Source organism: Silurus meridionalis, chromosome 12 (assembly GCF_014805685.1).
Source record: "Silurus meridionalis isolate SWU-2019-XX chromosome 12, ASM1480568v1, whole genome shotgun sequence".
NCBI lineage: Eukaryota > Metazoa > Chordata > Actinopteri > Siluriformes > Siluridae > Silurus > Silurus meridionalis.
In genome coordinates, this window is record NC_060895.1 from 11,555,630 (window position 1) to 11,580,217 (window position 24,588).

The 24,588-nt window shown below is 39.1% G+C and overlaps 1 protein-coding gene across 1 annotated transcript; it reads right to left on the bottom strand.

Annotated features, from left to right (window-relative positions):
• Positions 1 to 1,245: 1,245 nt before the first annotated feature.
• On the bottom strand, positions 1,246 to 24,270 carry vps53 (VPS53 subunit of GARP complex). The gene is made up of 22 exons (XM_046863186.1): positions 24,102 to 24,270; positions 23,504 to 23,584; positions 21,511 to 21,560; positions 21,327 to 21,393; positions 16,744 to 16,830; positions 16,227 to 16,342; positions 16,002 to 16,121; positions 13,300 to 13,378; positions 12,932 to 13,075; positions 12,703 to 12,845; positions 12,058 to 12,199; positions 11,839 to 11,934; positions 11,202 to 11,296; positions 10,250 to 10,492; positions 9,763 to 9,910; positions 8,389 to 8,471; positions 8,176 to 8,254; positions 7,873 to 8,021; positions 7,728 to 7,797; positions 7,384 to 7,521; positions 2,875 to 2,979; positions 1,246 to 2,501 (listed from the first exon to the last, which is right to left on the bottom strand). The coding sequence occupies exons 1-22, from the start codon at positions 24,186 to 24,188 to the stop codon at positions 2,328 to 2,330; spliced, it is 2,496 nt and encodes an 831-aa protein (XP_046719142.1). The 5' UTR covers positions 24,189 to 24,270; the 3' UTR covers positions 1,246 to 2,327.
• Between the last annotated feature and the right edge of the window lie 318 nt (positions 24,271 to 24,588).

Genomic DNA, 24,588 nt, shown 5'->3' on the forward strand with positions numbered 1-24,588 from the left:
TAGATTAATTCATTCCAACAATTTTCAAATCAGATCCTTTCAAGACCAGATTTCGAATCTCATAATGCAGCTCAAACTCAGGGTGTGAACAATAAAAATACTCTTCAGTGAGGGGGGGCTAAATTGTGCTAAATTATTAGTCATCCTTTGTACAGAGATGAGATTTTTTCAATGTTGTCATTGAAAAAATGACTGTAAAAGATTTAAGGTGCATAAATTGAGCATAATTCGATTAAAACACAGCTTTGAAGGCACATTTCATGCATTTTTCTAGGTAATAATTCCATCCTAATAGAAAAAAGACTATACCATCAAGCACCTTTTGTACTAAGATTGTACATGGTGTAGACACACAAACACAGAACTGTGTCAGCTTCAGTCTGCTCACGCATAAGTCACATATCACAAAACATCAGGGAAGTGACAGTAACGAGAAACACTCCAGTGCTGGGCAGTTTGATATTTAAGATCTTCAGCTGCAGTAAATAATGTATTCATGTCAGAAGAACTGTACTGAGTGTAACAGGGACAAGTTTCAATGTGTTCTATAGTCATTTGTTTAACCAGTTTTTTGACTGTCCCTCACAAATGCTCTTAGATTTGCATTACATGAGTTTTGATTCTTTGCTCAGAACAGTACAACTTGCTATTTGTTGAACTCAGGGTAAAGATGCGGTGGAGGCAGATGATGATGTAAAACCGACAGAGTATTTCTTTGAAATACTTAAAATTCATAGACAGTATACCGTATACCAAGATTTGATGAATATCCTGTTTAAGATTTGGTTTCTCTTCACTAATAATCTCCAGTCCTCTGGAAAGATTTCCTCTTGGTTTCGAAGTGTGGCATTTGCCCATTTAGCCACACAAGCATCAAGCATTAGCGAGGTCAGGTTTTGATGTCGGTTGAGAAGGCCTGAGGCTCAGTCAGCATGCCAGTTCATTCAAAAGGTGTTAGGTCAGAACTCTGCACAGGACACTCAAGTTCATTCACACCACATCTTTACGAACTTCACTTTATGCTCAGGGGTAATGTCCTGCTAGAACATGTTTGGGCCCTTTATTTCCAGCATACAGTGACATTTAAGACAAGTCAACAATTTGGGGAAGACCCACAATTGGGTGTCCACATACTTTTGGCCACACAGTGTACATACAGTATACTTATCTGTTGTTAAAGTATGGTGTGGTTTTACACTATTTACTGTGTAACTATAAATTAACATGCAATTTATTTTAAGAAAGAAAGTTTTTGAAAAGCCTTTAATGACAATTGTATGATTAAGAGCAGTAGTCAGAGTAAAAAGTACAACAGAGATGATCAAAGCCCCACTCTTACTTATACATGCCAAAAATCTCTCAACTGAAATCAATTAACAGGCAACACACATATAGACAGAATACCATATAAATATTTCACCCTTGTTTCATAATATTTATATCTTAAATCTAATATTACAACATATGACTCCACAGTTAATCAGAGGCCCTTGTAAGGTCCTTTAAGACATCACAGAGTTTCAGAAAACCTTTGTACTCAGGATCTGTTCATGTGCTGATAAATATCTCGACAGCTTTGAACCTTTACAGTATGTCAATTCAGAGGGAAAGAAAGGCAACTCGTTTGTGTCCCATTGAGAGACAGGAAATCCCTAGTTTCTCTGTGGTACAGAGTGCCCTGGGCTCTAATCCTAAACCTGCAGAGTGAATTACAGACCACTACCATTTACACAAAGAGTCCCCCAGCACACACCATTCACAAAGTGCCTCAAGATCGTTTATTGTAATGGTGATTGTGAAGGGGACATTTAGAGAAACACTGCCCTTAAATCATTCTGATCCCTAACCGGAAGAATTTTTGCCAAAGTAGCAACAGGGTACTTTTCTGGATTTCTCTGCCATCCACTTTGCTTTAAGTGCAAACATATTTCAGAAATGTGCAAAGTAAATGACATGCATTCAGCCACTATGGAAAGTCTGCACATTAGTGTTATAAAAGAAAAAAAAAAGAAGGAAAAACACTGGGACACATGGGTAAATGACTCATACATGCCAGCAATGTAGCAATGTTTTACAGGAAATTTTACAAACAACCTTTGATTCATGGGGTTTACATTAATTAGGGGAATAAAAACTTTTAAACATTACTTTATGGTTTTCGGTATAGGACGGCTGATCCCTGTTAATATGGAAATGTTCTCTTTTATCAACTTTTATGCGTGTGAATAATGCCACTTGAAAATGCTCTATGAGTTAAGACACTGGAGGAGGGACACATTCGCATATAGCTTTAACAAGTCCTGTGTAATTCACTGATGAAGAAAAGATCACTGAATTCGTTTTTTGATAAGCTTCTCCAGTTTACGGATACGTGAGGACTCCTGCTCAGGGGTTGGGGCATTGAAGGACATAGAGGGTCCTGAATCTGACCCTGAGGGGGGAGTAGGTAACCTCTGTCTAAAGAGCTCCAGCATATTGCTCTGCTCGCTGCGCTTCAGTCCCTGAGGATGCACACAGACACACACACACACACACACACACACGAACAGAAATGTGAGAAAGCTACACATGTAAAGACAGAACTTACTCATCAACAACAATAAAAAAAAAAAAAAAAAAAAAAAAAAAAACATTAAGACAATCTCTGTGTGCTGGTATATTAACCCCTGGGACTAATTAATTAATGCATACATTTGTTTTTAATTGATAAAGTGTACCTAAGTTTATTCTGAAGGCTAGACAGTTAGATAGTGACAGACCCTATAAAAGTCTGAGTACATAATACATAATGACAGCTAATTCTGAATTCATTTAACCATTAAGTAACTTCAGAATATAATAAAAAGTACAAATGTGACTTGTGCAGGGGTTTACCTTCATGTCAAGAATTTTCTGGAAAGTCTCTGGGTTGCCATCAGCAAGAAGCTTGATATAATTATCAACAAAGACCACTGACGGCTCATGAGGAGCCATGACCACCTGAGGAAGAGAAAACTCTGTAAAACCGAAGAAAAGACCTTGGTCCTGTCTCAGTGGTTAAACGTTCCCACATGATCCAGCTATGGGGAGCAGCAGAGCATTAGACAGTCACCAAATTGCAAACAAAGCAACACTCAGGAGTTATATTTAGGACCTTTTTTAACAGAGCAATTACTCTACGCTTGAACGGAGCTGAATTAGCCTCGTCGGTAATTGTTTTTGCTATAATGAGAGAGTCTAGGCAAATAAGCAGTAAAAAGGTTAAATAAGGCATGTTCCTATACCATCGACCACTTTTTTGTTCCATTGTGAGAATAACTTTCAAAGATTCATATTTCTAACAGGGCTGGAGAACACATGGTTTACAGACACTGAAAAAAAGATATGGAACAGCACCCCCAACATTTCTTTCCCTGCCAACCTCCATTACTACTCATGTATGCCTTGAGGGACAGGGCTCCCAAATATGCACAAGTTAATGTTGGAAAGGCAAATTTTAACTCTGTGGATTTTGTGGAATTTTAATGACAATTCCTCCCTTCAACGAAGTGATTTACTTAGTGACTGTCTGGAGCTTGGCCAATGAAAAGCCTTGAAGGGGCTTGTTGTATTTAGCATGTTGTAAAGGAGTGAGAGAGAAAAGAACAAAGCATGTGAGAGAGAGAGAGAGAGAGAGAGAGAGAGAGAGAGAGCATAAGAAGTGAGAAAGACAGACAGACAGATAGAGAGAGGCCTAAGGCCTGCCTTTCCGTTTAGTTTCCAGAGAGAGCAACAACATGGGGGAGAAAGACTGTGGAAAACAGACACGTCTCACCGGCTGCATGCTTGGCCTGCAACACCTTTGTTAACTTCTCGTCTCTTTTGGGTCAGGAGCAAACCCGTTCCCAGCACAGACATCTGAGAACATCTTTAACAGATTATTCTCCGTGTTAGCTCTGTAATGAGCATCATAAGGACAGCTAAACACAAGCTTCCAACCACAGTGGGCTCACATTTCAACCCTAAGCCAGTGAATGTGTCACGGAAGCAACAATGCTTCACAGAAGTAACTCATTGATGCGCTGGAAAAAAAATAACACTGCCATATAAAAACTGACATCAGTCCATTGAGCACAATATACACATCAACCCTCGCTAAATCAGCTGGCGAAGACAAAGCAACAGACCAATGTATAACTTTTTTTTAACCAGACTCTAAAGTCCTGCAAAAGATGGGAGCAATTACCTAGGAGGTACCTGAGGCAGTGCAAAGTTAATCATTAATGCCAAAGGAATGCATATAAACTATTCATTATCAGGACTTCAAACAAACTGAACAGAACATCCAGCATAATAAAAAAAAGAAATCTCAATCCACAAACAAACAAAAAAATCTGTTAATCTTTAGGTCTAGAAACAAGATTTTTATATTTTGCAATATTTCATAAGTATGATCAGACCTTCTTAAAAACATTTTATAATGCTATATTTAAAACTGATAAAGATATTTATGCAAGATCCTAATATGTTCTTGTAATAACATATATCCTAATTGAACAACTCAATTTAAAAGTGTGTTTTAAAATGTGATTACATCGATATAATTTGACAAATATAACCAGTTCAACTCTCATCCCCTGACAGCAGTTCCAATGGCAGTGAAAGCTACAACCTTGGCAACACCAGTACGAGAGTAAACATTCCTGTTCAGAATCAGTAGAAGCTGGTATTTTTAAATCAACTTCCTAATATCAAGATGTCACTGCTCACTAAACCTTTATCTGTTAGGAAATTGCCTGTGTGTCATGAGAATGCAGGATTAAAGCTAATCCCAGTCTGCACATTAGGAAGATCAAGGCCAAATTCCAGGCAGAGGAGTAAAAGAGCAGGAAGTCCCAGGGGATCCTGGTGGGTGGCAGGGGAACAGGGGTCAGGGAGAGGAGCATGCACAAGGTAGTATGTGAGCTGGCTCTAGGCAATAATAAAATGTACCCTATTACTGGGGTTTCCAGACACCTCTTTTGATTGAAATTTGCACACATAAAAACCTGAATGAAGGAAAGCACTGGGTAATTTACAAGTTGTAAAAGAGAAAGAAATGTAATAGATTTTTTATAAAAGCTAAGCAGTGGAGAGAGAGAGAGAGAGAGAGAGAGAGAGAGAGAGAGATGTATGTATGTATGTGTATGTGTGTGTGTGTGTGTGTGTGTGTGTGTGTGTGTGTGTGTGTGTGTGTGTGTGTGTGTGTGTGTGTGTGTGTACGTCTGTCTGTCTGGGTGCATGTGTGCTTTTTTGCAATGAATGCTTTTTCGATCATAGCCTGTTCCTGATATTCTTCTTCAGACAGACATTTTTCCCAGCAAATTGAACCACGCCATTTAACTATGTCTTCTGTTTACACTAGGGAAAGAACCAAATCTGGACCCATGCATGTTAAAATATCTCTGAGAGGGATTGTGTGAGCAGCTGTTACACTTTGAGTAGTGGCCTGCTGAGCCCAGGTACTTCCTGCCCTGGGCACAGAGCTCATTAAAATCCAGGGACATAGCTGTGAAAGAAGCTCCTCTACGGTGTACAGCCATGAGGGCCTTTATGAGCTGTTCATAATGAAATACTTTCCTGCAGGGAGTCAAATCAGCAGCCTGCAGGGTAAAGCTGTTAAATGGGAATTCTTGGAAAATAAACTGCATTTCCAAATTATACTTTTCATAGTCAATAGATTATCAATTAAAAGAGATTGGACACAAAAGACTACCTTTCAATGCCTGAATCAGAGTGTAAACAATGAAAATAAGCAGCTTTTAATTCAAATTAAACAATACTTGGCAAATTTAGGACAAGTTGAAAAAGAAAAAAAAAAAAGGTTTCATAAAGCTATTTAAAAAGATACCAAGAGTGTATAAAGCTCCATCAGGAATACTGTTAAGAACTGAAAAATTAACCATGTACTTGATATCTTGGCTACTACCTATGTTCATCAACAGTAAACAATATATCTTCCTCTTCTTCCGGCTCCTCCCATTATGGGGTCGCCACAGTGGATCATCCTTCTCCATACCCCCCTGTCTTGCACATCTGCCTCTTTCACCCCAACCACCTCCATGTCTTCCCTCACCACATCCATAAACCTCCTCCTTGGTCTTCCTCTTTTCCTCCTTCCTAGTGGCTTCATCCTCAGCATTCTCCTACCGATATACCCCATGTCCCTCCTCTGCACATGTCCAAACCATCTCAATTGAGCCTTTCTCACCTTGTCTCCAAAAGTCCTACATGCACTGTTCCTCTAATAAACTTGTTTCTAATCCTGTCCATCCTTATCACTACCAACGAAAAACTCAACATCTTTAGCTCTGCTACCTCCAGCTCCACCTCCTGTCTTTTACTCAATGCCACTGTCTCTAAACCATACAACATCTCAGGTCTCACCACGGTCCTATAAACTTTCCCTTTCACCATCACAGATACCCTACTATCACAAATCACTCCTGTCACTCTTTTCCACCCACTTCACCCTGCCTGCACTCTTCTCTTCACTTCTCTAACACATTCTCCATTACTTTGCACTGTTGACCCCAGGTACCTGAACTTCTCCACCTTCTCCACCTCTTCTCCCTGCAACCGCACCACTTCACTGCCCTCCCTCTCATTCACACACATGTATTCTGTCTTACTCCTACTGACTTCCATTCCCCTTCTCTCCAGTACATATCTTCACCTCTCCAGGCTCTTCTCAACCTGCTCTCTACTCTCACGACAAATAACAATATCATCCGCAAACATCATAGTCCATGGAGACTCCTGTCTGACCTCGTCCGTCAACCTGTCCATCACCACTGCAAACAGGAAAGGGCTCAGAGACGATTTTTGATGCAGTCCGACCTTCACCTTGAACCAGTCCGTCGTTTCTACTGCACACTTTACTGCTGTCACACTGTCCTCATACATGACACATGACACACCTTACTTCCTCATACAATACCACAACTCCTCTCTCTGTACACGGTCATACGCTTTCTCTAAATCCACAAACACACAGTGCAACTCCTTCTGACCTTCTCTTTACTTCTTCATCAACATTCTCAAAGCAAATATTGCATCTGTAGTGCTCTTTGTCAGCATGAAACCATACTGCTTCTCACAGATGGTCACCTCTTCTTTCAGCCTGGCTCCCACTATTCTTTCGCATAACTTCATGGTGTGACTGATCAACTTTATTCCCCTGTAGTTACTGCAGGTCTGCACATTTTCCTTATTCTTAAAGATCAGTATCAGCACACTCCTCCTTCCATTCTTCAGACATCCTCTCAACTTCCAAAATCCTGTTAAACAATCTTGTTAAAAACTTCACTGCCATCTCTCCTAAACATCCCCATGCTTCCAACAGTGAACAATATATATACAGTATATATGCAAGAAGGGGATTACCTTTAGAATCATCTCCGCCCGGGTCATCCCTTTGACCACTATTTTAGTGTAACTCGCTGGCGCTTTGCGAAGGACTTGAGAGCCAATAGATGGAAGGTCTAACAAAACAGTCTTCAAAGAATGGGTGTCCAACAGAAGCTATTTACAACAATGACATCAATAAAGAGTGTAAATGAAATTAATAAAATCACTTTGCCAATAAACAAATACAGAAATAAAATTATATAACTATCATATTTAGTGGACACAACCTGATTAATCTGCAACCATTTCTGGTAAATCAATAACCATATGAATAAAATAAACAGCATCAAATCTGATCTGATCTGAGGTTTTCTGTTTACCTGCTCAGCTCCAACCATGCTGATGGGTTTACACCGGAATAGGTGGTTGATGAATTTTGGAATGAAAGAGCTGAAAAAAGACGTGTGTTATGTATATCAAGTGCTCTTTATGTAAAACAAAAGCTATTTGAGTTCAGATACAGACTTGATGAATTTGATGCAGAACTGGGTGAAGTATTTGCGGGTAGCAGCGAGGTTGTCTCTGATTATTGGTACATTCTGTTTGATATGCATGATGACAGAAGTGACGTAGGGGCTTTGGTCACCAACATGCTCCACACTCTGCCATGGCATCTGCACAGACACACAGACACTTTCAGTATTGCACTAGAAGAATTAGGCCAGCAACGAATCGACAGAAACATCAGTCAGTACTGTTGGATAAATATCCGATTTTGAGAAAAAGATCAATCAATTCTTTTAAAACAGAGGCATGTCTTTAACACACCTTGCTCATCGCTGTGAGGGCTGGATCGCATGCAGCATCCAGATCCTGAACCAAAAGCTGGATGCTGTTGGAGATCACACTGACACACAAATAGAACGATCAAAGCTAGGAAAATGTCCTAAAGACATAAGAACTGCATCGTCTACAGATACGGATAAGCAGCACGTTTTCTGAGACTCGTATGCTGTATATATTTAGGCGGGTGACAGTTACGTGCTGAAGGTGTCCATCTCTCCTGTTAGGTTAATCCTCTCCATGAGCGGTTTGTCTACTTTCTCCTTTAACTTCTCCTCCAGCTGCGGACAAAACAGCACACTTAGACTGTTGAAAAAGAACCAACTATTAGTAACATCTTTTGCTATGTTAGAATGTTCAGCTGGAACTGTGAGAGCCAGGCATCCATGACCAACAAAGACCGTTCAATAAAATAAAACAGTAGGACAGACTGTGTTGAGTGAATAATGTATGAACAGTTCCTGAATATTTTCCTGAATATTACGTTTTGTTCCACCACTTGGACAAATCCCTCTTTAGAGTTCGAGCTTTGGAAGTTCTAGTGAGTTGAACAAGTGAAGATGGAAGTAAAGGAGAAAGAGAAGAAAAATGCAAACGGAGACAGAGAAACAGAGCTCTCCTGCTATTACATTTTTCAGTGTCTGTGGTTAACATGGGAAACATTTTTGTCTCGATGGAAAGATGAAAACGGTGCAATAGAAACACGGATGAAGGATTGACTGCTGAGGGATTACTGAAGGAGACATCCATAATATATGCAGCATTACATATTACATATGACACAGGATTACATATAAACACAGGACATAAACACACGTGCTTAAAACACATAAAAGCAATACCACTTACACCAGTTTTAAAGTTAATAAAAGTCCAATTTACACTTTGATACAAAAGCCCCTTATAGTGAGTGTTGGGGTCATTGTCCTGGTGTAATAGCCTCCACAGTGCACTCACTTGTCCTGTGATTCATGTTTCAGTGCAATCCAGCAGTACATTTTCAAGCATCATAATGTCGATACATACACATAATTCGAACTGAATTTGGTTTCTTGTTGCCAATGATATGCACAGAGTTCTCGTGAATTTGGCAACTTTTTGAATTTCTAAAACATATCTGTCAAAGTCACCTTAATACCACTGAAAATAGCTACATACGATAATATGAAAATGTTTGAAAATGAATTTATAGGCAGGATTTACAAATTTGTTGCCTGAAAGACAACAAATATATTTTCACACATTGTTTGCTGTTGTATATCATCAGACAAAAAATTATGCTGCTGTCAGGAAGCTTTGCTTGTCATTTCAGCCATATATAGTTGATGCAGTACATCGTGAAATAAGAATGTTTCTCCAGAACCCTGATGCTACATAAAACATCAGAGATACATCACAGTGTTTCTTTCTACTATTAAATATTTAATGGTTTAGTCTGTAGGATTCTATCCTAAATGCTAAATATATGCTCAACAAGCAAGCATAAGTCTGTAGGCAAGCAAATATGTTGTGGTTTGTGTGTGTGTGTGTGTGTGTGTGTGTGTGTGTGTGTGTGTGTGTGTGTTTAATGACCTGTTGTGTGGTTGCAAGGCAGTATTCAGCTGTGCTGAGGATACTACAAATAAGACAGAGCTCTTCTGTGGTAAATTTGGTCACTTCTGAACCCTCTTTTTCCTTTAACAGACTGCTGATGGTCAGACCTCCACTGTTACTGCTTGTTCTGTAACGCACAAACACACATACATCACACATCACTCTCTCTGTTTCTTAAACCCACCAGAGATTTTTCTAAAGCTTATCCCATATAGTTTCACCTCCTAATTATATTACAGTGTGAGCCACCCATGATGGAGATTGGTATATATTCTCTTTGGCTGGGCAGCACAAAGGGTGCTCTTCAAAATTGTTTTGTTCACTGAGCATTAGCCATTACTGGTGCATGAATAGCTCAAGCAACTGCAAGGATCAAAAGCCATTCACAGAAGAAATAACAGACAAAAGGAAAGTCAAAGTTAAACCATATGATGGGCTGGGTCCACTGTTGTAGGCTGTCACTTACTTGGGCAGATTCCCAGACAGGATCTTCCAGGCATACTCGCGCAGATACTTCTGGAAGATGGTAGTGAGGGCAATCATAGGCTCTCCTGTGCTCAGCTGAGAGCACTGCACCATGCACTTTTTATAGTATACAAAGAGATCTGCACAGCTGGGTAACACAGCTCCCCCTTCTTCTGTTCCTGACTTAGGGGGACCCTGGGCTCGGAAATCAGCCACAAAGCGGTCAATCAGCTCCCCAAGGTTCCTGTTACAATGACAAACAATAGGTAGCTGTAACACCACCATTAACGCAAATGGCAATGTGCAGAGGTGTGAGAACTATGTGGAATAAGGGGCACATTGTGCATGCCATCACTGTGGGTCATCCCCTTCAGCACTCAGTAACCAGATAGCAAATGCCCAAGTGAAGAATGTGGACATTTTTTCATGCCAAACAGGTCAGCTTGCACTGGAATAAAGGAGGCCATTGTCAAGAAAAGGTCAGTCTACTTTAGCCAATGTGCCATTAAAAGAATGGACAAATCCCTCTTTAGAGTTCGAGCTTTGGAATTCTAGTGAGTTCAAAGAGTGAAGATGGAAGTGAAAGAGAAGAAAAATGAAAACGGAGACAGAGAAACAGAGCTCTCCTGCTATTACGATTTTCAGTGTCTGTGGTTAACATGGGAAATATTTTTGCTTCGATGGAAAGATGAAAACGGTGCAATAGAAACACGGATGAGGGATTGACGGCTGAGGGATTACTGAAGGAGACATCCATAATATATGCAGCATGGTGACACAGGATTACATATAAAACCAGGATGTAAACACACGTGCTTAAAACAGATGAAAGCAATACCACTTACACCAGTTTGGAAGTTAATAAAAGTCCAATTTACACTGCGATACAAAAGCCCCTTATAGTGAGTGTTGGGGTCATTGTCCTGGTGTAATAGCCTCCACAGTGCACTCACTTGTCCTGTGATTCAATGTAGACATAGAGATGAGGCTCGAAGCATTTGGAAACAATGCCATGGAAGGGGTTTTCTGGGGTCTTGGGCTTCTTCGGCTGAAAGCAACAGGAAAGCATTTAGTCAAAAAAGTTTCCTAAGAAGCAACTAGACAAAATATCTGATAAGATAGAGAATGTGAAAGGAAATTGCATTGTTTGTGTATTTGCAACAATGTAACATTTAGAAATGTTCTACATTTTAGAAATTTAGAAAACCTTCTTTGAACTACTGCTTTTAACTGAATGCTTATAATGCAGATAATTATCTAAATTCATGCAATATTACATGAAGTAAACTGCTTTCTTTTTTACCAGTGAGCTGTAAAATCACCCTGTGCTTTGCGATGTTTGCCTTAATCAACGGTATCAAAATATCACTATTCATTTTATATTTTACTGGGGTAAAACTGAACACCAAATGGAGTTTTGTTAACTCAAAGTGTTTTGCTATACATTCCTCAGCCCCAGCTGCCCTTCACACAAATGTTTTAACTATTGCCATTCATCCTTACAATGTAAATACATGCTTAAACATAAACAAACCGTACCGCTAAATGTAATCTCTAAGAACAGAATGAGTGATGAAGATAAAACCTCACCCTGACGAGATCTTCATCCTTCTCAGAAATGTTGTCCTCTCCTGACTCATCCTCCAGAAAAGGGTTAGTGGGCTCCAAGGGCGTCTCAGGTCTCTTCTGCAAACAAAGGAACATTAAACTTACAAGTGAGAACCTCTCTGCCTCATCGACTCTGGTTTTATGCTCCAGAAATCTACCATGGCCCAGATAACAAAGCCAGGAACATCCTGTGAGCCTTACCCCTGGGCCGTCGCTCAAGGTGCTGCCTGAGAAGCGCTTAGCCAGCAGTCCCTCGAAATTGGTGGTCCTCTGAATAGCAAAGAGCAACAGCTTGACCTCAATCTCCCTGGCACGAGCTCGCATCAGCTTGGCCAGCTCAGTCCTGGCACACAAAACACACTGTGATCAGCAAGACCTCACATGTGGAGTGGAGCTTCAGGTCAGGCAGTTTATAGGGCAAAATACATACATGGTTAAACTGACATTTTAAGGTGAAAAATCCATAAGGCCAAAAATGAGTTCCACCTGCTCTAGGTTTTATAAATGAAGCCCGACTGAATAGAAATTATTGAAGCTTAAGCCAATGAAGAGAGAAGCAATACCTTCTGTGAAAACTACAGTGGAACAAAATCAAACATTCTTTCCACTGAAACTCTGGTACTTTGCCTGAGTGTAATTGACAGGACTAAAAAAAGAGTCTGGCTGTTAGTTCAGCTGTTCAATTATGTACCTAATCATTTTCTTTGCATATGCTTCATTATAAGGTTTGTCTAGCATTTCATTTATTCCTTTAAAAAACCTCAATCAACTATCTTTAATTAAAATATGTGACAGGTTGACTGTTGAACTGAAAATGCATCCTTTTAAAAACTGGTGTACACGTACCTGGTGATATGGCAGAACTCCACAGCGATACGCTCCGTCATGCACCACTCTTCAGGAAACATGCGTCCGTACTTCTCCTCATAATCCACTAGCTGACGCTTTATCCATGCATAGCGCCGGTCGATTTTGTCTAACCATGCCACCTGCATTTAAGATGCAACTGTCAGAATCCAGATACACATTTTTACTGGAAGTGGGATTGTGAGAACATTCTGTACCCAACACTCACATCCTGGTTCTCTTGAAAGAGCACAAGGTATTCAGAGAGATGCTGCCTAATAAACTTCTTGATTATTTCCTGCTTAATACGAGGATCCAGGACATTGGCCACCAAACAGGCATCTCTGAGCACATTGCTAGGGCCCCCAGGCCTCTGTTACACACAACCACACATATTATATGAGTAAATAATATTATAATAATAACAGTAACAACAATCATAAAATATATGGAATAAAATATTATTTTGAATTGAGACTTTTATGCATACAATCAATCAAATTAAGTATATTATGTATAATTTTATATAGCATTATTAAAGTTTTTATTATATGACTCCTATTTATTTATTTATTATTTTTAATACTGTTACAGTACCTTTGATCCCTGTGCAGGAAAAGCCTCATCAAAGTCGGCTAGGATCTGCGTGCTAAGTTCACTTTGTGCTGCTTTCACTCTATGAATAAAGAAAGAAAGACATACTAGTTTTAAAAGAAGAACCCACGCAGGCACAGATTGAAAATCTCTTGTGTAGGATCATTTTTGGGGGGGAAGTAGTGGGATTTTCCTTATCACGTAGCCCCGTAATGAAAAGGCCACTCTTCATTACATCCTACTCCCAAACCCACCCTTCATCAGCATGAAGCACCATAGGACTGAAACAAAATATGTACTTATACTATATTATTATAGTATGACACAAGAAATCCTTTAGAACAATGGGTTTTTAAAAGCTCAATTAAATAAAGGAAGTGGCAGCTCAGTGGATAAGAACCATTCTGCACAAAAGGTTGCAAGTTCAAATCCCAGCACTACCAAGTTGCCACTACTGCGCCCTTAAACAAGGACCTTAACCCTCAACTGCTCTACTGTATAAATAAGACGCTCTGGATAAGGGCATCTCTCAAATGTCGTAAATGTAAATGTATTACCCTGTACAAGAAAAGAAGCCTCCTGCTTACTATGAGCAGCTTTTAACAAAACAAACTGACTCATGAATTTATTGATCACAGCTATGAAGAAATTTTTTTAACACATTTTTAGCAAGAACATCATATCTTTGTTTTGTAATGAAAGCAGGCTGCTTTTGTTAAAAATTGCGATTTGGCATTCATGCTGTTAAGCAGAACACTAACCTTTACAAAAGATTTTAGATTCATTCGCCGCACATGATCACATATTCCTAGATGAGGTAAGATGGCCAATAGATTATGCAAATTGATTTGGAAAATAAAAGCAAAATTCAATCTGATACGAATCTGGCTCTTCAGAACAGTACTGACCTGAAAGCAATGCTCAAGAATGGAGAAGCCACACTTGATATGAGTCATACAATGAATAATAATTATAACAATAACAACTGCCCCAAAAATCATCCAATGCATCCACTGCATGTTTATTTTCTTGGCACGCTTAGAACAAAGGTAACTAAATTAGGTTCCTCTGCTTTCAGCTTTTCTCTGCTTTCCATTATACACCCAAAAAAAACAGAACAATCATGAACAATGTGAAAAAACAAAGAATATCAGATGGGGGTGGGGGGGGTGGGGGGGGGGTGTTGCATAACTGTGTGTAAAACTGTGCGGTGTGTTTGTCCAGTTACAGAAATCCCAAGCTCATGGCAAGTTAAAAAAAAAAAAAGACATAAAAGAGGTTTGGAAGTATCATAGCATTGTGGATACGAGATTCCAGTTTCATTTAAAAACTGACTGTTGGTGCTGGATGTGGACAGATCCCATCACTGGAACAACAAGTGCCTTCCAGAATAAACAAGAACGAAGAAAGAGAGGAGCACAAATTCTCTTGCCAGACACCATCTGAACTCCAGTTGGGCATATGTCTGCTAATCTAAGTCTTTCTCAAATACTCTCAAAACCCAGCAGTGTCTGAAGTGTGGTGGCACTCACAGCTGCTGTCCCTGATCAAAAGTCTTTACCACACATTTCATCCATTTCTATTTAGGGTGGTGGAACGCCTCAAAATGAAAGCATTTAATTTCTCCTATTTCGGGAACGGAATAAATTGTAGCCGGAAAAGCAAATGCAGAACACAATCAACAGCTTCTATGCATTGCTCTTTTACCACAATTCATGCTCAGCATTCAAAGCATGGAAAACCTTATTGTGTGCTAGAATTAAATTTAAAAAAAAAAAGAAAAAAAAAAAAATCACAACCCAACCACCAAAGGGGGCTAATATGTTTACACTGTAAACCCCCAAGTTGCAGCAGCATCTCCATCCAACTGCAACTTTTCCACCTCCTAAGAAGTAAAGTTTGGACAAAGCCAGAAAAAACATCTTGTTTAATGCGTTTGAATGGTTTCATATAACTACAGCAGTACAAAAAATATTTTCAACTACTTTTACAGTTTGTAAAAAGAAGCATGTATTGTACTTATCTAAAGCGACTGCTAGGGTGAGGAAGGACAACTATAAGAACAGGGAAGGGCAACCAAAGCTTTTCCAGATAAACATAAAGGCACTGAAACATTCTGTAGAACCGCTTTCCACATGAAAACACCCTTCCTTGCCCGTTACTTATGAAACAACAGCTTTATCATTCTACCCCACATAAACAAGCAGTGGAAAGCACTGAGTATTAGTGACATGCTGAATAAGACTGAAATAAGCCTTAACAGTCTTCACTAGTTTCTCGATCTGCAGGGACAAAGACTACACCACACAGCCAGAGACAAGGCTCCACTGTTAAAAGAATGAGGGCGAAAAAAAAAAAAGAAAAACTGGAATAATAAAGAGCAAGTGGAACAGATTTCCTTCCTGTGTTGCATCTGTGGTAAACATAAACAGGAACCTCATACCCTCACCATCATTCAATTTAGCGATTTACACCAGAAAATTAGTCATATAAACACTGCCTGCCCTTTAGCTCATCCAGATAACATGCCGATAGCCTGAATATACAGTTAGGTCATGTCTCACGTAAGATAAAATGTAGAGTTTAGACCTTTGGTTTTTTTTGTTAAATTCAGGTCAGCCTGTAATGTGCACAGCCTTTGATCTGTCTTCAACTTGAGTTAAAATGGGGTTTGAGAAGAAAACGGATTGTAAGGGGATGCTCACCGTTCAGACAGTTGGCGGATCTGAGGGATCCCCATATACTTTTGGAAGTGCTCCAGCACATTGACCACTCCCTGAAGCAAATTGGCCACTTCGCCATACTGCCTCTTGCGTGTCATGGCCCTTAAAAAGATAACTTGATCTATTAAGCAATTTAAAAAAATAAAAATTGTAAACTTATATGGTTCTTTCTCTGGTCTGTAGATAGCAAACAGTGAGGCCACTTACTCCAGAGAGTCCACACCTCCTGCGAGCATGTGCAGGTGATTAAGGGTAGTAATGGATGTGGTTAGGTTACGCTTTGCATGGTCCAGCTGCTTGATGTCCCGGGTGATCTCTTTTACCTGGGCAAGGAAACAAACATCTCAGAGCTGATGACTTTAGCATATTCCAGGCCAAGGCGGCTCCCCATTGTTCTCCAGTCCCTAAAGTCACGATAGCCACACCCTGTCCTTCCTCTGACCTGTTCACTGCTAACATGCAGATGGCTAGTGTATAACTCAAGGATTAAAAAGACTGCAGCTTAAGAAAGTCACCGGATGTCACAATTTCCTGCCTAGTTAGCCAGCAGCAGAGAGAGTGTTGGGAGACATAATAAATATATATATATATATATATATATATATATATATATATATATATATATATATATATATATATATATATAGATATAGATATAGATATATATATATATTTTTTTTTAGACCTGAGCAGATTCCTGTCTGTAAGGCTTATTTTTACTCACCATTTGCTCCGATTTTTCCGCTTTGTCCTTGATGTCTTTGATTTTGCCAAACAGTTGCTGGATGGCTATCTGAGCTTCCTCCAGAGCCTGGAATAGAGGCAGAAGTTCAGAGACGCTTCATCTGTGATTGCTCTTGGACAGGGCATAATGGTTTCACTGCAGTCACACTGCTGTCAATACAATTTGCTGCATTATAACAATAGCTGTTAAGGTTTGATTGGAAACGCACATTTGATTATTTTAATTAACATAAATTTTCAGTGTTAATAATGTATTTTGAATGTTGGACAGCAAATTCAATTTTTAAAACACATTTAAACAATTTACTGTTTCATCAGCAGCAATCCCTGGTGAATATGATGAGTCAAAGATCAGAAGAAGAAACAATAAGAATGATGATTATGTTGTTTTCCTTCTTCTCCCTCTAAATTGAGTGTCTTTCACTTATTCAAGCATGGAGATGAGAACCAAATGGCAAGATTGATGAAAAATCCTTACCCACAGTTTGTCCTCACATTCCAAAAGGGTAAGTGTACAGCAGCTGCATTTAGGCCTGCCACATGTTCACTCACCTAACCCATCCACTAGGTGCCCAATATAGTCCTGAAGTGGGCTGATATCCTGACTAAAAGTTATAAACAGTGCCAAATACAATGCAAGTCCCTTCAACAGAGCCCCATTGGTTTTTAATAATGGCAGTTACTGCTAGTATATTTTACCAGGCCCAGGGCTAAGCTGACAAGGAGTTGGATGGTTGGCTCTCACTTAGTCTCAAAGACAAATGGAATGCTAACAGCCGGCACCAGCTGCCCTGTGGAATTTACCACTTTTAAAATCCTCCTCAAAATACAAGAGGACACAGCCTTATTCTGTCGCACATGCAGTTGACTGAACATTTTCCAAAGAGCAACACAGCATAAAACAATTTGAAGGCTTTCCGGACACTTCCCAATAAAAATCTCTAACTCAGCTGTCTCTCACTCTATACCACTACTGGCATGCCTGATAAAGTAAACATAGGACAGTAACTGAAAAACCATTTTCCAACCTCTGTGGAGTTAAGCACTGCAGATAGGCAGATAAAGAGATGAGGAGGGGTCTGCCATTTTAAAGGATTTATTTACAGAGTAAGAGTCTAAATGCTGGGAGTGTACCTTCCTTCTTTATCCATGGAGAAATATTGTGTTGGCTGATAAAAATCGGATGAGAATGGGGTTTAACAGACTTAACGGTGTTGTTAAAACGTTACTGTTCTTTGAGGAAAATAATGCATCCCAAAGCAGCAGTTTAGATTCAAATAAGTATGTTAATGTAAAAAATAATACAAATATTGAACATATGTATTTCATTATTCTAAAATAAATCAGGGCTGTGGAATGAATAAACATGGCATGTGGGTTACGGTATAAAATCAGTGCAAGTGCAATAAACTGTGCAAGTGCATGCAAGAAACTGTGGTTTCTGCAAAACAAATTGTCTATAATTGCACACTGATTAACTAAATACAGCAGCAGAATATCTATTGTCTTTGACAGATATACTATATGAACAAATGTTTGTGAACACCTGACCATCCCATTCCACATTTAGTCCCACATATGCTGTTCTAATAACATCCACTTTTCTGAGATGATGTTCCATTAGAGTTTTGTAGTTTGGTTGTGGAGATTTGTGCGGATTCATCTCTAAGGGACATGAATAAATTCAGGTACTGATGTAAAGTGAGGATGTCTGGGGTGCAGTCAGTTTTATCGTATAGTATAAATGGCCTACTATAGAGTATAGAGCTCTATAGTTGGCCATTTAGGATCTTCCACTGCAACTCGTGTAAACCCTATGTTTATGAAGCTCACTTTCCGTACAGGGGCAGTGTTTAGTGTTAAAATGTTATCCTAACGTATCCAAAAACAACCTATACAATTGTGTGTGTCTCCAACAATGCTTTTAGACATATACTTTATGAGATTCTCCTACTAATGTCAATGCGACCATATATCAACGCCTTGGGTGGTTCCATGAAATTCCGGAGTAAGAACGGGCGCTTTGAGGATGGACTGAACTGTAGTTAATGTCAACAGTCTGCTACACTGACTCAGGAATACAGTTCGCTTCTGTTCATCATCACTGTACCCCGGAACATTGTATATCTGCTTTAAATGGACATTCGGTGCAACTCAGATGAGGATGGGTTCCCTCTTGAGTCTGGTTCCTCTCAAGGTTTCTTCCTTATGCCATCTCGGGGAGTTTTTCCTTGCCACAGTTGCTCATCAGGGACAAACTTACTTACAAAGAACATATTTACTTTTAATCACCACATTATCTGTGTAAAGCTGCTTTGAGACAATGTTCATTGTTAAAAGCGCTATACAAATAAAATGAATTGAATTGAATTGAATATCATTATTTCGTCAATTCATTTGCTAACTGTTATAAGCGATCCAGATACATTATTTCAGTCACTGATAAACAGCTTCGACTGTTTATGCACCAACGTTTTCAGCAAACGTGAACTGCTCAAGAACAGCCGTTAGTGCACAAGGCAGGGATTTCCACAGAGCTTCTTATCAATTTCACAACTTAAGAAAACACCACTAAGCAAAACTCCACTAAACATAAAGCAAACAGTGTTCCAACCGTAAGTTTTATCTGACTATATAAAATAGCTTCATCTGATATTATTGGCTATTAAAATCTGTTTCATAAAGCTGAAAACAGTAGTTTTAATAGTCAAATAAGCAAACACACATCCTAACCTACATCTAAAATGCCTTTTGAAACAGAAAGACAGGGCTGAGTGTGCAGAAAAAAAACCACACACTTTCTGCATATATATATATTTTTTTAGGGTAGCTCTTCAGCATTCCTAATAAGCAGCTTCACATGCCAGAGACTAGATGAGACATCCTGATCCCAACTCGCTCTGTGACAGCCATAAAACCCTTATATGAAGCCCCTACCCCCAACTCCATCTGGCAACACAATATGGCAAGCTTCTTATAAAGAAGTTCAAATAGCATCAAAGAAAATAATATGCATCACAGTTTTTTCCTGAGTTAGACAATGGGAGTGACCAGTGACAGTAATAAACTGCACAAAATAGGCACATATATAGTAGAGCAAAATTGCAAAGGTGTTGCCCAAACAGATGTCACATCTCTGTGAGTAGAAAACAAATTCAAGCATTAATCAGGAAAAGAAGAACATGTATCCATGCACAATAATGAATACAGGGTAACTGAAGCATTTCTTCAAAACAAGGTATTTAGTGAATCAGCTTTCTCCTGGGATGCACAGCTGCCCATAACTTCCAAAAAGTAAACCCACTCCACAATCAGACAACACATTTCCTTTTCTCTCCCTCCAAGATGTCCACAAGGCATTAAAACAAGGCGAACATCTGTGATGTGACTGTGGTACAACCCTGGAGTCACTGCTTATCTGGCCCTTATGCCCGAATGCTCATTGACTCAACTCATCGACCCTCTCCTGACAAAACCATAGAGAAAGATCTTATTTAAATCTGGATATCTCTGAGCACTTTAAGAACACATGTTTTCCCACCACCTCCACACAGCTAGGATTATCATAACGCATGCCCCTGAGACTGCGATTCAGAAGCACAAGTCTCCACCCTAATGATAAATACTTCTCAGACTAAACAAAGAACAAGATGGTGTGTTTTCCATCTCTTCTCCATCAGCCCCTGGCCTCTGCATCTGTAATCCAGCATTTCCATCTGCAGAAGGGATTTTCCTTTTGCTCGGTGGAAACATCTCGGAGGGATACCAGCACCGAGACTCCAAAACCTTGACTTTCCACATCTCGGAGTAAGCTGGTTATGGGACGACCACCAGGCCCCTCTCAGTCTTCACTTGCACCGGCTCATACCTCACAATTAGGTGTCACATTTCACCTCTGCCTGCTGCTCTGATTGAGCATGGATCTGTGTTGAATCAGGGTTTTCCACCAGCTCCAAGAAGCAGCAGGACACCAAACCACAATGTGGAATGCCAGCATAGCCGAAAAACAGGAGAATCTGAAAGAAATTTGCTTTTTCGTCCAGAGAGAGAGAGAAAGAAAAAGAGGGAGAGAGACTGGATATGTGACAGCTCTGACTAATCCAAGCTTAGATGAACACAGAACAAAAATTATTATTAAATGTCACTAAAGAGGAACTTTATCTAAAATATAAGATATCTGAAATATAAAAAAAATAAATAAAAAAAAAGATGAGTGTGAGCAGACAGAAGACTCCTGACAGCAGCTCACCAGGATGTGATTTCACATACAACACAGACTAAAGCAGCTTTCTGTAATCATTCTGTAGCCCTCAAGCAAGCTTCACTAACAGTTCTCTGCTACTGCAATTCATCTTACTTCTCTCCCAAAATACAATCCATCATCTCACACAAACACGCTCTGTCAAGGCCCCTTTATATAAACTCGCTCATATGAGAGAGCCGAAAGTACACGTCAACAAGTCCAACATTTGTTTTTCACTGCACTGCATAGGAATTACGTGCAAATCTTTCCCACAGGGGACTGAGGTGTGAACTACTGCAACAGGGACATGAGACACCTACCTGCCTGCCATCCTGGCCAACGTTAGTTTGTCCCCTCACCACCGTCCTGATGTTGTCATCAAGTCGTCTGGTGAAGGTGAAAGAAAAAACATAAATCAGTGAAGACAGCAGCAGGCAACTCACCAGGGTAACCAGATCAGTATCAGGGACAATAATCGTTTTATGAAGCAAATGAAAAGCTTACCTGATTTTCAGACGAATCTTGTTAACCACTTCATCGATATTTGCCAGGGACTGTTTGAAGGAAGATCAAGATTAGCTTAACTCGGTAAAATTCAATAATGCAATTAACATTAAACTTTCCCCGATGCCTCATTAACATTAAGCACTGTCGTTGCGGAAATGATGAGTGATAGCACAACCTAGTGGCCAAAAAGATGGGAAGAAAAATGGATGGCATAACCAGGGGTGTAATTCTAAGATACAAATCAGTGCACAAAAATTAAAACAACGTGTATCAAACAAAACTTGGTAAACCATTACGGCTAAATCAATACATGTGTTTCTGTATCAGTAAACCCAAGAACACATGCAAGTCATTTTTGATCACTATTATACTCTTATTTAGGAATGTTAATCATTTCCTTTTGCACTGGGCATTTTTCTTTCGCTGTTCCTCAGTGCTTGTCATTCCCAATAAAAGAAACATGACTTCCTAAAAATCCATGAAAGTCTCAGACTATGAAATTAGTCTGAATTGTCAAATGTCAAGAATAATAAAAAAAAAAGAAAATAAATTCTTTGTGAGATACATTACAACAGATCCTACATGATCAAATTAATAAAAATGTAAAGCCTCATATAGTGTAATATACTATGTGTATGTACAATCTGATTTTTACTCTCTAGAATGTATCTGTTGTTGATTTATGTGTAGATGTTCCCTTTCCCTTGCAAATGGTGAAAAAAAAAAACCAGCAGGATAACCAGCCAAAAGCTTGTATAATACTGACTCGCATTGCTTTGTATTACACTGAAACAACTCTAGTAGTATCTTTCATATACCAGATAATGATCTTAAAACAAGATACACATTGTAACAAAATTACTGTCAAGTTTCATATACTATATCATTAAATCATTTGCCATATACTCTTATCCAAGGTCATTAAAAACAAAATACTAGACACAAATTTATACTTCATGGATAAAATGCCTGTTTGTGACCACTCAGTAAAACAGCATTCTCTGAGCCATGCATCTACACCATATGACAAAGTTTTGGTCTCCTGGCTATTTACATTTTCGACATTTATCAAAGCGATGTACGTCTGACCACAAATGTTCCTGTAAAACACCCATTCTATTAAAATAAATATTCCAGTCTTCTGGAAAGGCTTTCCATTTGATTTTGATGCATGGATCTGCCCAAAGGAACATTAGTAAAGTCGGGCACCATCGTCAGGTTAAGAGTTATGAGTTAATGGTGGTGTTCTGGTTCATCCAAAATATGTTCAGTGGGGTTGAGCCCAGAGCTCTGTCCAGAACACTCAATCGGGTTCACTCGAACTTTCTCAAAACATGTCTTAACAGATGTCACTCTTTATATAAAAATCATTGTCATGCTGGATCATGTTTGGGCCATTTAATTCCAGTGAAGGGAAAATGTAATGCAATAGCATATAAAGACATTTAACACAACTGTGTGCTTCTAAATGTGTTGCAACAGTTTGAGCAACAACTGAAAGAGGTCAAATGAAGTATTACAATCTGTGTCTGATTAAGATTACATTTACATTTACGGCATTTAGCAGATCCCAGAGCCACATACAAAAACGTGTTTTGAGTCTCTATCAATGAATTAATCAACACTGATTCAAAAAATTGCAGACTTAAGAATCCAAAATGAAAGCTCTTTATTTAGTCCTTAACTTAGAATATATTGCCAGGTCTTAATTTAAATGTAGATCTTTCACACATTTATTTAAACACTTATCTCCATATTGAATTGCTATCCTGTATATTTAATTTGTCCGTTCCAGAGGTAGTGATTAAACAAAAACAGCAACAAACAAGGAAAACAGCTACCAGTGAAACTAATAATTTCTAGTATAATAACCAGTAATAGGCAGTTTGCATTTTAAATGATCCACATCATTAATTCAACAAACATAAAAGATGTTTCAGCAAGCTGTCAGTCTGGGCACATTTCAGACCGAGACAATCACGTGACCCACCTGCTCAGTAGGAAACAACGTGTTGATGTATTCAACTGCATTGAAATCAGCTCGATCGAGTGGATCCTGACTGGGAAACACCTTCAAATGAAGAAAAACAATATTAGATTACCTATATTATGTATATCTATATATGTATTAAGACATGTGAGAACTAGATTGCTATACGAGCTGCATTACTGACAGCTTGGGCATAGTTGGATCTTGTCTTTCATAATTGACTTCTTAATTTATTTATACAGTCTCGTGTGTTTTATAGATACTAAAGTGACTGTCAGTAGTTTCTGTCTAAATGCAACCAGATAATATATGCAAAAGTAAATATAATCTCAAACTAGCTAGTCTTATAGCTAAGCTAGCTAAACAGCTGACATGAATGAATGACTACAGCTTAGACAGTTATCAAACTAACTGATATATTTATTCATTTTCTCGACGCTATGGTCAGAATGACTGTTAACTCTAGTGAATAAAATGACTGATATACAAGCTGAGTTTTTCCAATAACAGGAGTAACTGCTAGCTTAGCTTAGCTTATCCAAGGAGAATGTAGTAAGGATGACACACACATAAACACCGTGACAACTAAATTATGTACCTGTTCGATGGCAAGCTGCACTTCTGGAGTAAGGTGTAAAATCGCGTCCAAATCATCCACAAAGTCCAATTCTTCATCTTCCATCATTGTATCGAGCCGGTTGACAGTTAGCTGTAGCTCTGCGGTGATGCTGAAGAGCTCGTCTTGCTCCCTTCTGCAGATCAGGTCTTACAGGCGTTATTACTGCCACCTGCAGGAGCGGAGTCGCAGCGCGTCCTGTCATCTTTCTACAGTGACATGCAGCAAAATATTTCACCTGGAACAGCAAAACCCATAAACACGTTTGTGCTCTTCAGTGAAAATCAGTTCGCAGAGTATTTATTTATATAAAACAAAAATTAATTCCACACTACATTGCATTTGTTGTGACATTATGAAATGCAAACAAGAGAAGAACTGTTCAGAAGTAGTGTAAGAAGAGCTTTACTATTACACTTGAAAACATGGTTGTCATCAGAAACAAAAAAAAGGACTTGACAGTGCTATT